General features: G+C 48.7%; 1 protein-coding gene and 1 pseudogene across 4 annotated transcripts in view; one reads left to right on the top strand and one right to left on the bottom strand.

Moving 5' to 3' along the window:
* The window catches only part of SLX9 (SLX9 ribosome biogenesis factor), a 50,064-nt gene that overhangs the window by 20,978 nt on the left and 14,553 nt on the right, over positions 1-14,533 (top strand). For all 4 annotated transcript variants that reach the window (XM_066259203.1, XM_066259201.1, XM_066259202.1 and 1 more), the window contains exon 3: positions 10,775-10,843. In XM_066259203.1, the coding sequence (XP_066115300.1) occupies positions 10,775-10,843 (69 nt within the window). The remainder of the gene's footprint in view (positions 1-10,774; positions 10,844-14,533) is intronic.
* LOC136323128 (cytochrome c oxidase subunit 7A2, mitochondrial pseudogene) lies at positions 12,721-13,053 on the bottom strand (annotated as a pseudogene).

The raw sequence follows: 14,533 nt of genomic DNA, 5'->3' as shown, positions 1-14,533 counted from the left end.
TCAGCTGGGAGCCTGGCCTAGTTGTGGGTCTGTCACCCATGTGCTCATGTGTGTTCTCTCTTTGCAGCCCCAGGACACGGTGGGACGTGCTTTGCTGGTGGCATTGTCCTGGGTTTCTGCATGGAGCCTTTAGAGCCCTGCGGCTTTTGGAACACATTATGCCCCCAGTTTCCCTCCTGTGCTCCTCACAGGCAGGGGCTCCACGCTTCCTGTGGAGGAACCACTAATCTAGCCCACCCCAGCTTCCCCTTGTAGTGACCCCCAGCCACCACCAGTCAAGGTTAGCTTTGCCCTGAGGGTCAGGTTCCTGGGCTCATCGACCTGCATGTTAAGCAGCTTCCTTGATCCTCTGTGTCCTCTCTTGGGATGCGGTCCTGAGGGCGCATGGCGGTTGCTCCCCCCCCCCCCCCCCAGATTGCTGCCCGGCCCATTCTCCTGTATTTCTTTATGCTGAAAAGTTGCAGAAAACAAGCCCACTTTGTTCTCAGACAAGCACCTAGGGCAGTGGTTCTCAAACTTTTTGAAGTTGGGGCGCATTTAAAATCCTATAAATAATTTTAGGTGCACTATATACAAATTTCTGAGAAATATGTTATAATAATTAAGTCAAATATTAAAGAAAAAATATAAAGTCCAAGCAGGCTTTTATGGTAATTAAACAAAATAAATACTACAAAAATTTATTCTGACATTAAAAAACATTTTTGTTACATTTTTTGAGTTATGCCTTTTAGAATTCGTAAAAAAGAGGTGTTAAGCCTGACCTGTGGTGGTGCAGTGGATAAAGCGTCAACCTGGAAACACTGAGGTTGCCGGTTCAAAACCCTGGCTTGCCTGGTCAAGGCACATATGGGAGTTGATGCTTCCTGCTCCTCCCCCTTCTCTCTCTCTCTCTCTCCTCCCATCTCTAAAAAAAGAATAAATTAAAAAAAAATTAAAGAAAAGGTGTTAAAAAAACTAAAAAACCACAAAAAAGATATCTTTTTATATATATAGATACATTCTTAGTAAGATTTAGTAAATTCGGTAGGTCCCAGCACGAATGTGTTAAGGTTTTTCATTCTTGTGTTTATGAGAAACATGAGCCTGATGTGTCCTAGCGATTTCTTCAATGTTTGGGCATATATTTGAAAGGCAAACTCATTTCCTCGTCAATACATTGAAGAATTCCTCTCTTTTTACTCTTGTGTTGAGGGTATAAAATCCTAATTCACATAAATAGGATGTTAAAAATTGTAGTAAAATGTTCAAAGCTTTTTTAGATATTGCCACACAGTCTTCTTTTATAGAAATCCAAAAGGCTTCAAGAGACAATTCCTTATCTTTAATCATCAATCCACGATCAGTAGATATAGCTGCCAGTTCTTCTTCTTCTGTTAATGTTAAACCAAAATCACTTGAAGCTTCATGAATGAGTTTCTAATCCAATCGTATTGTTCAGTGTTAAGTGATGGAAAATGCTATAAATTAAATTCTGCCTGTCAGCCTTCAAGTCCTATTTTATTTACACTTAACTTTGCCCACTTCCAGAATTGGATTCTTCAATATCACACTTCTTTTTGAGAAATCTATCCATTTTATTTGGGTGTATTTATCTAAAAATAATATAATGATGGGTTAATAATAAATATAATAATGATATGTTAACAAAAATAGTGTTGCCTGACCTGTGGTGGCACAGTGGATAAAGCGTCGACCTGGAATGCTGAGATTGCCGGTTCAAAACCCTGGGCCTGCCCGGTCAAGGCATATATGGGAGTTGATGCTTCCTGCTCCTCACCCCCTTCTGCTTTCCCTCTCTGTCTCTCTCTTCCCCTCCCGCAGCCAAGGCTCCACTGGAGCAAAGATGGCCCGGGCGCTGGGGATGGCTCTGTGGCCTCTGCCTCAGGCGCTAGAGTGGCTCTGGTCGCAACATGGCGACGCCCAGGATGGGTAGAGCATCGCCCCCTGGTGGGCAGAGCGTCGCCCCTGGTGGGCGTGCCGGGTGGATCCCGGTCGGGCGCATGCGGGAGTCTGTCTGACTGTCTCTCCCTGTTTCTAGCTTCAGAAAAAAAAAAAAAAAAAAAATCTAAACTCCAAAAACCCTGTTGGTCTTTTGGCCCCCAACAGGCACATATTTCTCTGGAATACCAAAGGGCGCACCTGGAAATCTTCTAGGGTGCACCAGTGTGCCCTGGCGCACACTTTGAGAACCACCGACCTAGGGTGTTGGGCTAGTACTCTGCCTGTGGCCTGGGCTGGGCATCCCCAGCCCCAGACTTGCACCCAGAGGGGTGAGCAAGGTGGGGTGGGCCTGGAGGAAGGGGCCCGGTTAGGAAGACTGAAGCAGAAGAATGGGAGGGAAGAACCTCAGCATTGCCAGCACACTGGGCGGTCAGCATGCTGGACTGCGCAGATGCCACCAAGGGCAGGTGGTGGATGCATATCTGCTGGGCTCTGTGGCGGGAGAGGTTAGGGAAGTGGTGAGTGGACAAGGAGGCCACAGTGGAGAGACCTTGCTGCAAGGACACCTGGAGTGTGTATGTACACCTGGCTTCCTTGTCTCCAGGGCTGTGCTACTGAGACCTCTTATGCCCCCCCACATCCCCCAGGCAGAGCTCTGGGCCTCGTGGACATTTAGACTGCAGTGCTGTGACTGCACTTCCCTGTGCTTGAGCTTCCTCCATGCAGGTGAGCCATGGCAGAGGTTCCCTATGAAACGTGGGGCCAGAGCAGGTGCAGGCGTAGGGTTGCTCAGTAGAGGGAAGCCAAGCTGCATCTCTTCTCAGCCCGGCTCAGATTGGAGAGGACAGTCCTGCCTCTGGAGAGGAGCTGGGAACAGCCTAGCTCCAGCACATGGAGAACGTGAGGCCTTTCCAGCGGGTATTCGTGAGTCCTCCACAAAGTTGCCCTCAGACACTCTTTCCACCTTTCCTCCAGTCCTGTAATCAGGGAAAGACAGACTGCATTAGACCACTTCCCTTCCTCGCCTCCACCTCACCCCTAGCTGTAAAAGGCAAACCAATGAAAAGTGGTGGACATGGAGAGGGAATTACTGCCTCAGGAGACACAGTTTCTGGACTGGGTTGTTTGTAGCTGCATGTGGGTCCCCTGAGGACAGTGGACAGGTGTCCTGGAGTCTTGATTGGATGTCATTTACCAGGTTTAGGAGCCTCTTTCTTTGTCATGTGCTTGTTGTCGGCTGTCAGAGGTGGCCGCATCCTCTGTGGTTGCAGTCTGCTATCTGTGAGCTCCTGGCATGTCTCCTGGGCCCTGGTGTCCATTGTAGGGAGTAGGTCCTTGGTGGCATTGCCCCCACCAGGTCCTGGAGAGAGGCATCCACTGCCTCCAGGGCCATCCTGGCCAGCAGAGCTTGAAGCCCTGTGTGCTTGGCCTGGTACTCTGGGAATCTGGCGGCTGGGGGGTTGCTGAGTACACGTGCTGTGGCTTGGCCTTGCAGTGGTATGGGGGGGGGGTTAGGAGGGGCCTCGCTGCTGGGCTGTTCTTGCCGGTTTGCATGGAGCCCGTTCTTTTTAACAAACAGAAGCAGGGAAGGACAAAGTTAGGGAAGCAGCTTGGGAGGACTCTGCCTGGGCATTTTGAGAGGGAAAAGGTTGGGACAGGATAAACAGCTGTGGGCTTGCTAGGTCTGCAGGTCCCTGCCTCCTTCTAATGGTGGAGGGACCTGCATCCCAGTTTGTCAACATCAGTGTGGGTGCACCTTGTCCTGTGTGTGAATTCCCCTCTCTCCCCACTTTGGAACAAGCTGCAGCCACTCCATGTCCCAACGACTTCTTCCTGGCTTTGGACAGTGGTGTGCGGGAGGCCCTCACCCACGATCTGTGGGCACCTGTGAGGACATGTGCGCACACTGAACCACGAGAGGTGCTGTGTGGGTGGGCCCAAGGTGCCAAGGAGCTGGGAACTCCACAGCACACAAGAGTGACCCGAGCTCACTCTAGGTCCATTCCTTCTGTTGATAATCTTGAGAAGATGATGGAGATGAGCCGGGTTGGTAGAGACACTGGAGGTTGGGCCCTGCAGTGTCAGGAGGGTCCTTTCCCTCCTCTCCACCCTTGACTGCTGCTCATTCCCTCCTGTCAGTGGATGGAAACTTGGGTCACTCTGTCTTCCTGTGGCCACCTCTGAAGGAAGACAGCCCTGCACAGTCTGCCTGAAGGAAGACAGGTTACAACCACAGCCTTCCAAAAACCACAGCAGTGGCCAGAACATGACATCTCTATGTTTTAAGTTGGCCCTATGGTTCGTACTCTGTCCTTCTGACTTTACTCTCAGTGGTTTGGGGCATCTAAGCTCTCATTATGGAGAGGTATTTCAACAAAAAAGTGCGTTAGCAATAAAACTTGGTGGGTGTGTTTTGAAAAATGTGTTGCTGTGGGCTGTTGGGTTTGTAATCCTTCCAGTTTTCTTCCAGGATGTTGACTAATGAGCGCAGTTCATCCTCACTTTTTTTTTATATCTTTTTAAAATGGCCACCTGATTACAAAGGTACAGTGCAAATAATGAAGAAAACTTGAAAACAGAAAATTGAAGGGAACTCAGTCCATACACCTGTGCCCTCTGTAGGTGACCACCTGTTTCTGGCTGTGCCCAAAGTGGTTGTGTAGCTCTCCTGTGTGCCTGCCGCTTCTCTGGCTTCCTAGTGCTGGGCTATCCTCTTGCTCCTGGGGTGTCCCTGTGGCGCTCACCCATTGATGGCTCCTGAGCTGATGCCCACACCACTGCCTCCTTGTTAGTAAGTTGGGACGTGGCCAACATTAGGGTGAACACTTGGTGCAGGGCCGCGGTGTGGCCTTCACCAGCACAGGTGTCTCCATCTCTGCCCCTCTCCCTGCACGCAACACTGTGCCTCAGCCCTCACTTCCCCACACACAGGCTAGGGATGGTCAGCACAGGATGGCTTTGCTCCTCTTCCAGGTGTTGAATGACAAGACCATGCATCTCTGATGCATATAACAAGTGAATATATTTGCACATAAAACCTTAGGGTGGAATTGCTAAGACAAATGTGCAGACGTTGAACATGCCAGTAGGTGGTGCCAGTTTGCCTTCCGGAGGCGCTGCCCATGGAGCTTCTGCCTGGCGCGCACAGGTCTGCCGCTGGTCTGTGCCAGCTGGGTCCAGATGTGGTCTCTGACATATGAAGGGTGGACGTTGGGGTCAGGTTTATAAAATGTGCTCTTAGAACAAGCTTTTGTTGGCCCTGTTTCTCTGTAAGCGGCCCATTTGTACCCTTTTCCTAGTATTCATACAGGCTTTTTCTAAACTAGTTCGGAAGGGCTCTTTATGTAGGAAGGACTTGTTTTGTTAACTGCAGATGTTTGCCCTCATCACTAGCCCCTTTTGAATTTGTTCTTTTCCCCTTGTTGGCCAAATAAGTTTTTTTTTTTAATATATATTTTTTAAAATTAATTTTACTAGGGTGACATCAATAAATCTGGGTACGTATATTCAAAGAAAACATGTCTAGGTTATCTTGTCAATCACTTATGTTGCATATCCATCACCCAAAGTCAGATTGTCCTCCGTCACCCTCTATCTAGTTTTCTTTGTGCCCCTCCCCCTCCCCCTTTCCTCTCCCTCCCCGCCCCAACCACCACACTCTTATCAATGTCTCTTAGTCTTGTTTTTAGGTCCCACCTACGTATGGAATAATACAGTTCTTGGTTTTTTCTGATTTACTTATTTCACTTCGTGTAATGTTATCAGTATCCCACCATTTTGTTGTAAATGTTCCGATGTCATCATTTCTTATGGCTGAGTAGTATTCCATAGTGTATATGTGCCACATCTTCTTTATCCAGTCATCTATTGAAGGGCTTTTTGGTTGTTTCCATGTCTTGGCCACTGTGAACAATGCTGCAATGAACATGGAGCTGCATGTGTCTTAATGTATCAATGTTTCTGAGTTTTGGGAGTATGTACCCAGTAGAGGGATTGCTGGGTCATAAGGTAGTTCTATTTGCAGTTTTTTGAGGAACCACCATACTTTCTTCCATAATGGTTGTACTACTTTACATTCCCACCAACAGTGAATGAGGGTTCCTTTTTCTCCACAGCCTCTCCAACAGGTCAAATAAGTTTTTAAATATGATATATCTGTTTGCTCGCTTATAGTTTGTATTGGGTGTGGGGGACAGGCTGTAAGCAGGCCGGGTCGACTCTAAGGCTTAGCTTTAAGACTAAGCTTTCCCCCACACCCTTGACTGAATGCATGATGTGGGGTGGTGCACTCTCATGAAGAATCCCATTATGCCTCAGATACGTGACTTTGTAGCAGAGACTTCCTTATTTGTATATTGGATTAAAGGCTTTGATTTCTATACTATAAAATGGGGGTAGACCCGGAGCTTGCTCTCTCTCAGTTCCTGAGATTAACATTAGAGAGGAGAGTAGAGTAAGGCACGTGGAGGCCAGAAGAAGAAGCCAAGATGGCAGAGTGCTGAAAGAGAAGCCAGTTTGTGCAGAGAGGAGATGGGGAACAGAGGTGAATAAGTCTGGTAAGGTTAGTTTTGGAGCCCAGTGTGTGTTTTTACTTGCCCGCTGGGTGCAAGCTAGGATTAAAGATGATGGCCCACTAGTTTTTGGCTCTGTAGTTTGATTACTGTCTGTCTGAATCTAATGCGAACCTGCATGGGCCAGGCGGCTGTGATGGTGGCCGTGGCTACTGGCTTTACACCCCCTAAAGAGGTTTTAAATTTGTAGGTAGTCAAGTCTATGTTTTCTTTGTATTTTGTATTTCTTCTGTGTTTTTTTGTAGACTATTGTGGCTTTATTTTATTTACTTACATATTAATCTATTGGGACCTTACAGAGGGAAATCTCTGTGTTAGGCTTTGTTTACTACTGTGCTGAGCAGACCATCAGTATCACAGATGCCTTTATATTTTATGACTTAGGTAACATCAGCCATAACCTGTAGCTATCTCTCGTTGCCTGTGCCCAAGTCCATTCACAGTTTGTTGAAGTCACTTAGAGAGAGGCTGATTACATATTGATTTTCCTTACAGTTCCATTAGAACATACCTGTTAACCACATCCTCCCTAAACGCAAGGCTTGCAAAAACTGTTTTCTGTTCTCTGACTATCCCACACTGGTAGAAACCATGGAGATTTAATGAGGACTGGAAGCGGGGGTAGGCTGCCTGGGCACAGGGTTGGCACTGGGGCAGGCAGACAGGTGTCTCCCTGCTTGAACTTCATGTTCTGTTCCGTGAGACTCCTGTATGAGAACAGAGCAGAGAGTTACTGACCTCACCAACACTGCTATAGCTGCAGTTGTTTTCTGGATAAGACTGAGCCTCAGATGGGTCAGATAACTACATCTTTACAATCACAGTTGTGTCTCTATAGTCAAAGCTATGAAGCTTATTTTGCTACGCATGGCAGTGTCTTACCTTCAGCTTTTCTTGTAAAAGCCTTGCACCAGTCCTTTGCTCTGGGAGGCTGGGTGCCATTTTGGTCCACCCTAGGGGCCATGGAGGCCCCCCAGGGCAGGCCAGAGAGTGTAGGGGATGCAGGCACAGGGTAGGGCTCGGGCACTGGGAGAAGCCTGCTCTGCAGGGCGAAGGCCCAGGGTGGTCAGCCCCACCCTCCTTGCCTGTGTTCAGCTTGGTTGGTCGGTTGTTTTACATGTTGTTTTGATTTTAGGTTCTGGAGGATTTTGCTCATCTTTAAGATAAGAACAAGCTGCTTGTTGGATCACGTAGGCCTTCAGGGCTGCCCTGGACTTGATGTTCCTGGTACCTGCCCAGGTTCAGGTGCAGCACTCAGGCTGGAGTAGCCTGCTCCAGAGTGCAGTCACTCTCACTTGGTCATTCATCAGAAATGCTGCTGGACACCTCACTCCTCCCCTGTGGCCAGTGGGGCTGTAGCATTGACTTGGGTGAGTCCAGGGGTGTAGCATATAGCCCAGCACATAGTGCCTCAGTCGTGGAAAAGGGCTGTAATTCTTGTGAAGTCATCTGCTGCAGAGTTTGTACAAGTTTCTGACATGAACAGGTTTACCACCTGGCTCTTGACAGAACTTGTTCCTGCATCGTTTTTCCTCAGACATTATGGATCTGTCGTAACAGCCAAGAAAATCTATGTAAAGCAAAGATGAGTGAGGACTTACGTCTCGTGTAGAATGTCTTGGGCTTATGCCGCCTTCTCTCTGGGGACTGACTTAAGGCCAGCCTGGACTTCACTCCATTTTTAGAGCATGCTAGAAGCAGAGATGCTCCCAGCAGGTCTAGTGCCTCTGACTCAGCGCCCTCCAACCTGTGCGTGCCCACATGCCACAGCCCTGACGTTGGGCAGACAGCCGTCAGACTGCTCTGTCTTTGGGTTCCCGGAATGGCGCACCCAGCCTGGCAGCTTCCACTTCCCCAGCACCTTCCCCCTGCTGCCCTCTGTCTGGGCTCTCTATGGGCGGTCCAGTCTGTCCAAGTGGAGTCCAGTGTCACCTGACGAACTCACCTGATGTACCCGCTGGCACTGCCTGAGCCTTCTTGGGGCCACACAACAGCTTTAGACACACTGTCACTGTCTTTGTGCAGCTGGGAGTCAGGTCTGATCAGCATGGGGCAGGGCCCACACTCAGTGCAGCAGGTTACCATGCTGTCCTCCTGCCCCGAGTGTGTCTGTTGGGGGGCAGAAGGGTCCTGCATGTCACTGTCCACCCTCGGCCTGCTGCAGAGGAGATGGCAGCCTGGGATCAGTGAGGCAGATCCGAGACCTGCCATGTCCCGCAGTTGGGGCATGTGTGTTACCTAGGTGCTCTGAGGGGCTACACCTATGTCCACACTATGGTTCATAGCTTATTTGGGGAAACAAACCCCCCAATCCCACGTCCCCAGTATGCCTCCGGTGATATGGCCCCAGGGTGCTGATGAAGCTCCAGCGGGGCCCAGCCCAAGGACACTGCTGTGGAGGTCTCATGGCTATGGGCCCACATGTAATACTCCATTCCAGGCCTGGTTCATAGCAGTTCACTGGACCCAGCCACCTCTGAGCCTTGCTTTTCTTATCTGTAAAATGGAACTAGTCATGGGTCACTGACATAAATGTGCCCAGTGGTCCCAAAGGTCATCAGGTTTTTTCAGGTAGTAGCAAGTATCACAGGTCAGTGAGTGTAACAGTGCCTTGGTGCCTGGTAGCTTGTCTTGCTGCACTTCCTCATGGGGAGTAGGTAGTTGAGGGTCTCAGGTGGCCTGCTTACAGGGAGGGGAGTGGAGGGGAGGTGAAGCTTGGGCCCAGTTGAATGCAGGAAGCACAATGCCTCATGTTATTCAAGAGAAAGATACATGTCTTGGTCAGCTCAGGTGGCCATAACAAAGCAGCACAGACCAGGCTCACACAACGGGCATTTATTTCTCCCAGTCCTAGAGATCAGAAGTCTGAGATCAAGATCTCTCAGGGCTGGTTCCTCCTGAGTCTTCTCTCCTTGGCGTATAGGTGGCAGACTCCTCCCTGTGTCCTCACATGATCATCCCTGTGTGTGTGCCTGTATCCTAATCTCTTGTTATATGGGCACCAGTCTTATTGGATTAGACTTGCAGGGGTCTCAAACTCGGGCCCGCGCGCCGCATGCGGCCCGCCCACCAATTTTGTGCGGCCCGCAGACTAATCAAACTTTGTGGATTAGTCTGCGGGCCAGTCTGCGGGCTGCACAAAATTGGTGGGCAGGCCGCATGCGGCCCGCGGGCCCGAGTTTGAGACCCCTGGATTAGAGCCTACCCGTGTGACCTCATTTCAGCTTAATTACCTCATTAAAGACCCCCTCCCCCAATGCTTTGTATGAATTTGGGAGACAGAGTTTAGCCCATAACAGTAGAGATGAGCAAATAGGCCATGGGTGGTAAGGGCAGGGTCATGACAGGGGAGCCCACAGACCTGGGCGCTTGAGGTCACCATGAAGTAAGAGCAGACTGTGTAGGGGGGATGGGACAGAAGCTGAGGAGAAGTAGGGCGGGCAGTGAGGGGGCCAACTGGGTGGTCGGTGTTCTGATAACAGAACTGTTCCAGGGGACAAAGGAAAAGGTGTGTGTTGTACTTTACAGCTTGACGCTGGCAGGTGAGGCTGGGGACACATAGTCATGTGGGCAGGTGAGGGTGGACAGAGGGCTGTGGGAGAAGGCATATCTGAAGGAAGTAGGTTTTCTTATTATCCTTTTAGATTTGGTGACAAGATGTGGGGCCACCTCTTGCTTAGACTGTCCTCACCTGAGTCCTCTTGGCTTTCTGCAGTGTCTGTGCAGAGAAATTCCGAGCCTATCCTCCAATGTGCCCAGGTCCCAGGTTCAGGAGAAGGGGACCATTGGTGCTGTGAGGTGCCCACCAGTTCATGCTGCTCATGGATCCTTTTTGAACTGTTGTGGCTCTTTCTTGGCAGCATGCTTATGCAGCAGACCTCTGAAGGTCATCCAGGGTTGGAGTAGGGAGGTTGGTAGGGGAAGGCCTGCCTAGGCATCTTGGGGCAGCCCTGTGATAAGTGCCAGGCTGTTGCTTCAGAGGGACACCTGTGCTTAGGGCACCCTCCTGACATTGTGCTGACATGCAGCGCGGTGTCCCTAGCACTGCAGGCTCGCTGCCCCATCTTTCCCTGGGGGCTGTGAGTCTGGCCTCGCACCCAAGTGCAGCCCATTTTGCTGTGGCCCATCTGACGGCAGTGCTGCCTGGCACTGTCAGAACCTGCCCGGTTCTGTTCCCAGGCTTTGTGGGTGGGGAGCTTCAGATTTTGTTCTGTGGGAATGGGGACACTCCACTTACCGTGCATGTGCTCTGTCCTCAGATGGCGAGGTGAAGGCAGTTTTGCCTAAGAAGGAGAAACGGAAGCTGAGGCGTGAGCGATGGCTGCAGAGTAAGTGCGTCCCATATCTGCTGGTTGGTGACCTGGCTCACTCACAGCCAGGGTAGCACTGGCTTCCCCATCCTCTGTCCAACTCCTCGCACCTTGTTGAGGGCTGAGGGAGCCATGCTCAAGGGCTAGCTTGGGACCCGTGAGGACCCACGGTTGCTGGTGGGTGGGCTGCAGCCTGGCTGCATACCTGATACGGCCTGTGATGTGACATGCAGATGTCCCCGGAGGAGGTGGCCCTATATGAGCTTCTGCAAAGCCTTGACTTTTCCCTGAGAAATTGGCCTCAAGAAGGTGCTACACTCAATTTCTTGGGTGTAAAAATGATTATTTTTGGTCCTGTGATGAATTTTTAATTACTGAAGTGACACATGCTAGTCTTGAATCCTTTAGGACACAGAATTGTCTAAAGGGGTCAGTGAAATCATATCCCTTTGGTGTGTGTCCTTTCAGACCTCCAGACACACACCCACACGGGGCATCTTAGTGATAGTGGTTCTCTGTGTGATCCCAGGACTCCTGGGTCCCACCCAGTGTTTCCGGGGGGGGGGGGCGGTCAATGGGGCCTTTCTCTCCAAGTACCTGTAACGGTGGGTTTCCTTCATGCATTTCCTGCTAAACGTCTCATGACAGGTCGTATGCCACTCTTCCCACTAGTTTTGTTTTAGAAGATATGGTTATATTCATCTTCAATATTTTAGAAGATGAATATTTGCTAATGTTTTTCTAAAGATTTTCTTGTGAAGATTGTTTTATTTTATTTATTTTTATTTTGGTGGAGGGACAGACAGGAAGGGTGAGAGATGAGAAGCATCAACTCATAGTTGCGGGACCTTAGTTGTTCATTGATTGCTTTCTTATATGTGCCTTGACGGGTGCAGGGACTTCTGCCGAGCCAATGTCCCCTTACTCAAGCCAGTGACCATAGGATCGTTCATGTCTATAATCCCATGCTCAAGCCGGCGACCCCACGTTCAAGCTGGTGAGCCCACGCTGAAGCTGGCCACCTTGGGGTTTCGAGCCAGGGTCCACAACGTCCCAGGCCGACACTCTATCCAGTGCACCACCACCTGTACAGGCTAGATTGTTTTGTAATTTTTCCTTACTGTTATGTTTTTACTGTGATTCTGCTGACTTTAAAATTAACTTGGGGCCTTGGCCAGTTGGCTCAGTGGTAGAGCATTAGCCCAGTGTGTGGAAGGCCCGGATTCGATTCACAGACAGGGCACACAGGAGAAACGCCCATCTGCTTCTCTACCCTTCTCCCTCTCCTTTCTCTCTCTTTTCCCCTCCCGCAGTGAAGACTCCGTTGGAGCAAAGTTGGCCCGGGCTCTGAGGATGGCTCCATGGCCTCCACCTCAGGCACTAGAGTGGCTCCAGTTGCAACAGAGCAATGCCCCAGATGGGCAGAGCATTGCCCCCTAGTGGGCATGCCTGATGGATCCAGTTGGGCGCATATGGGAGTCTGTCTCTCTGCCTCCCTCCTTCTTACTTTAGAAAAATACAAAAAACAAACAAAAAATTAAGTTGGAATATAGTTGGTCTTTTATATCCAGGTTCCACATCTGTGGATTCAACCTCGATTGAAAAGCCACATGCCACTTGATGGGAACATGTTCTGAGAAAGGCATGATTAGGGAGAACATCACAGAGATAATACACACATCGGAATGGTACAGTGTGCTACACACCTAGGCTGTATGGTACGACCTCTTCCTCCTGGGCTACCAGTCTGTACAGCAGGTTACTGTACCAAACTAGGTTAAATCAAGCACAAGAGAAATAACACAACCTGGAGCTGAGGTAAACACCAGACGCATGAGGCTGCTGCTATGTAACATGGCTACTGTTTTACCGAAAACATTTTTTTTTTTTTTAATCAACTGATTACTGGGAGAATAAACTGAAGTCAGTCCTGCTTCTTGGGAAATGAAGCCATGGCCAGCTAATATATGGCATATGCTGTTCCACCCACTGTAAGAATCATGGTAGCTCTATACAGGAGGGCATCAGCTACTCCACCCTTTAGATGCACTGGAATTCCATTATCCTCCTGAAATAGCTTTTGCTTCTCTGGAACTTTATTTTCAATCTGCCTGCGTGAAGCAGTACTTATGGTCCTCTGGGCAATCTGACGAAGAGCCAGCATGTTCCGCAGCGTGTTGGCTCAGTTAATGCCCACCAACCAACTAGGACAACAGGGGGAAGCAATATCCCGAAAACATTTTTAAGTAAAGAGAGTACACTCTAAGACAGTGATGGGCAATCTTTTGAGCTTGGTGTGTCAAAATGCACCAAAAAACTGAGCATAACTCAGATGGTGTGTCACTTCGAGAAAAAAATCATAATTTTGCGATATTTATAGTTTAACAAAAATGTATAATTGTAATATATAACTGTATTTAATAAACCAAAAACTAAGTATTTAACTTACCTGCTTAGTGACTTCTTTGTTCATCTGTCAGTCTGCTTCTTTTGTTGGTCTTGATATTATTTAACTTGTGTCGGGTGCCGTGAACTAAGATAAGTGAGGGGGAGGGGGAATTCTTTAACTAACTTGCCTATTAGTGACTTTTTTGTTGCTGAATTTCATTGGCTAAATCTTCAATTTGGTTAGTATTTTGTATACTTTAAGCCCAAGCAAGCATTACTAACTTCATCTGTCAATCTGTTTCTTTTGTTGGTTTTGATATTATTTAATGCTGAGAATAAGGTCTCATAAAAGTACGTAGAGGGAAAAATTGTGAGTAAAGCCATTGCAGTATTTTTCAGGGTGCTAAAAGTGTCTGGTAATTGGTTACAGGCACTCCAAATTTCCTGTTCGTAGTGGCACTCCTCTTGATTCTCCAAGCGGCACCTTTCCAGATTCTCAAGCTTTGACCTCAGGTCGACAAACACCTGAACCCAGACGCTGTCTTGAAATTCTGCAAGTTGCATCTTATGTAAATTAAGATGGCTGCCACTATTTCTAATGGCGGGAAACGGCACCCATAGCACAGGCCCTTGCCTCTCCCAGCCTCCCCCTCACTTATCTCAGTAATGATGGTCAGTTAGAAATCCACCACACCCCAGAACAGTAGATTGGATGATGGTTGCTGTGGTGATGTGGTTGCTGTAGTTATGTGGTTGCTGGTAATGGAGATCACAGGGCCCCCAGAGATGCGTCCCTGCGGCATTCCGCTGCTTCCTGTTCCGCTGGCCGGAAGTGAGGTCAAAGATCCCTTAACGGCCTAACCGGAAGTCCCAGAACTAGACGCTCTGTGCCGGAGTTCTGTTGTTTTGGCCTACAGACCTCCGGCACAGAGTGTCTACACTACAGCAAATGTTTTATAGGAGCTGAGGATGAAACATCCTTCTTGGCATGCGGCCCCATACTTCTCTGGTATGCCGTCGCGTCATCAAAAATGGTTACACGTGTGTCATAGGTTCACCATCACGGCTCTAAGATAATGTAGTAAATGCATAAACTAAAAACATACTTTATTATCATGATAGAGTGTTATGTACTGTATATAATTGTGTATTACAGTTTTTAAAATTCTGTCACAAATCTATTCCTGTCTGCCTATCCCAACTATCCATGTCTGCGCATTCCAAAGTAAGTGCAGACATCAGTATACTTTCTCCCAAATAATTTTGCTAGCGTTCAGTATTTGTTTATGACTTTTTATTTATACTTTTAAATAAAATTTG

This window comes from Saccopteryx bilineata, chromosome 2, assembly GCF_036850765.1.
Source record: "Saccopteryx bilineata isolate mSacBil1 chromosome 2, mSacBil1_pri_phased_curated, whole genome shotgun sequence".
Classification (NCBI taxonomy): Eukaryota; Metazoa; Chordata; class Mammalia; order Chiroptera; family Emballonuridae; genus Saccopteryx; species Saccopteryx bilineata.
This window is presented reverse-complemented; position numbering and strand designations above follow the sequence as displayed.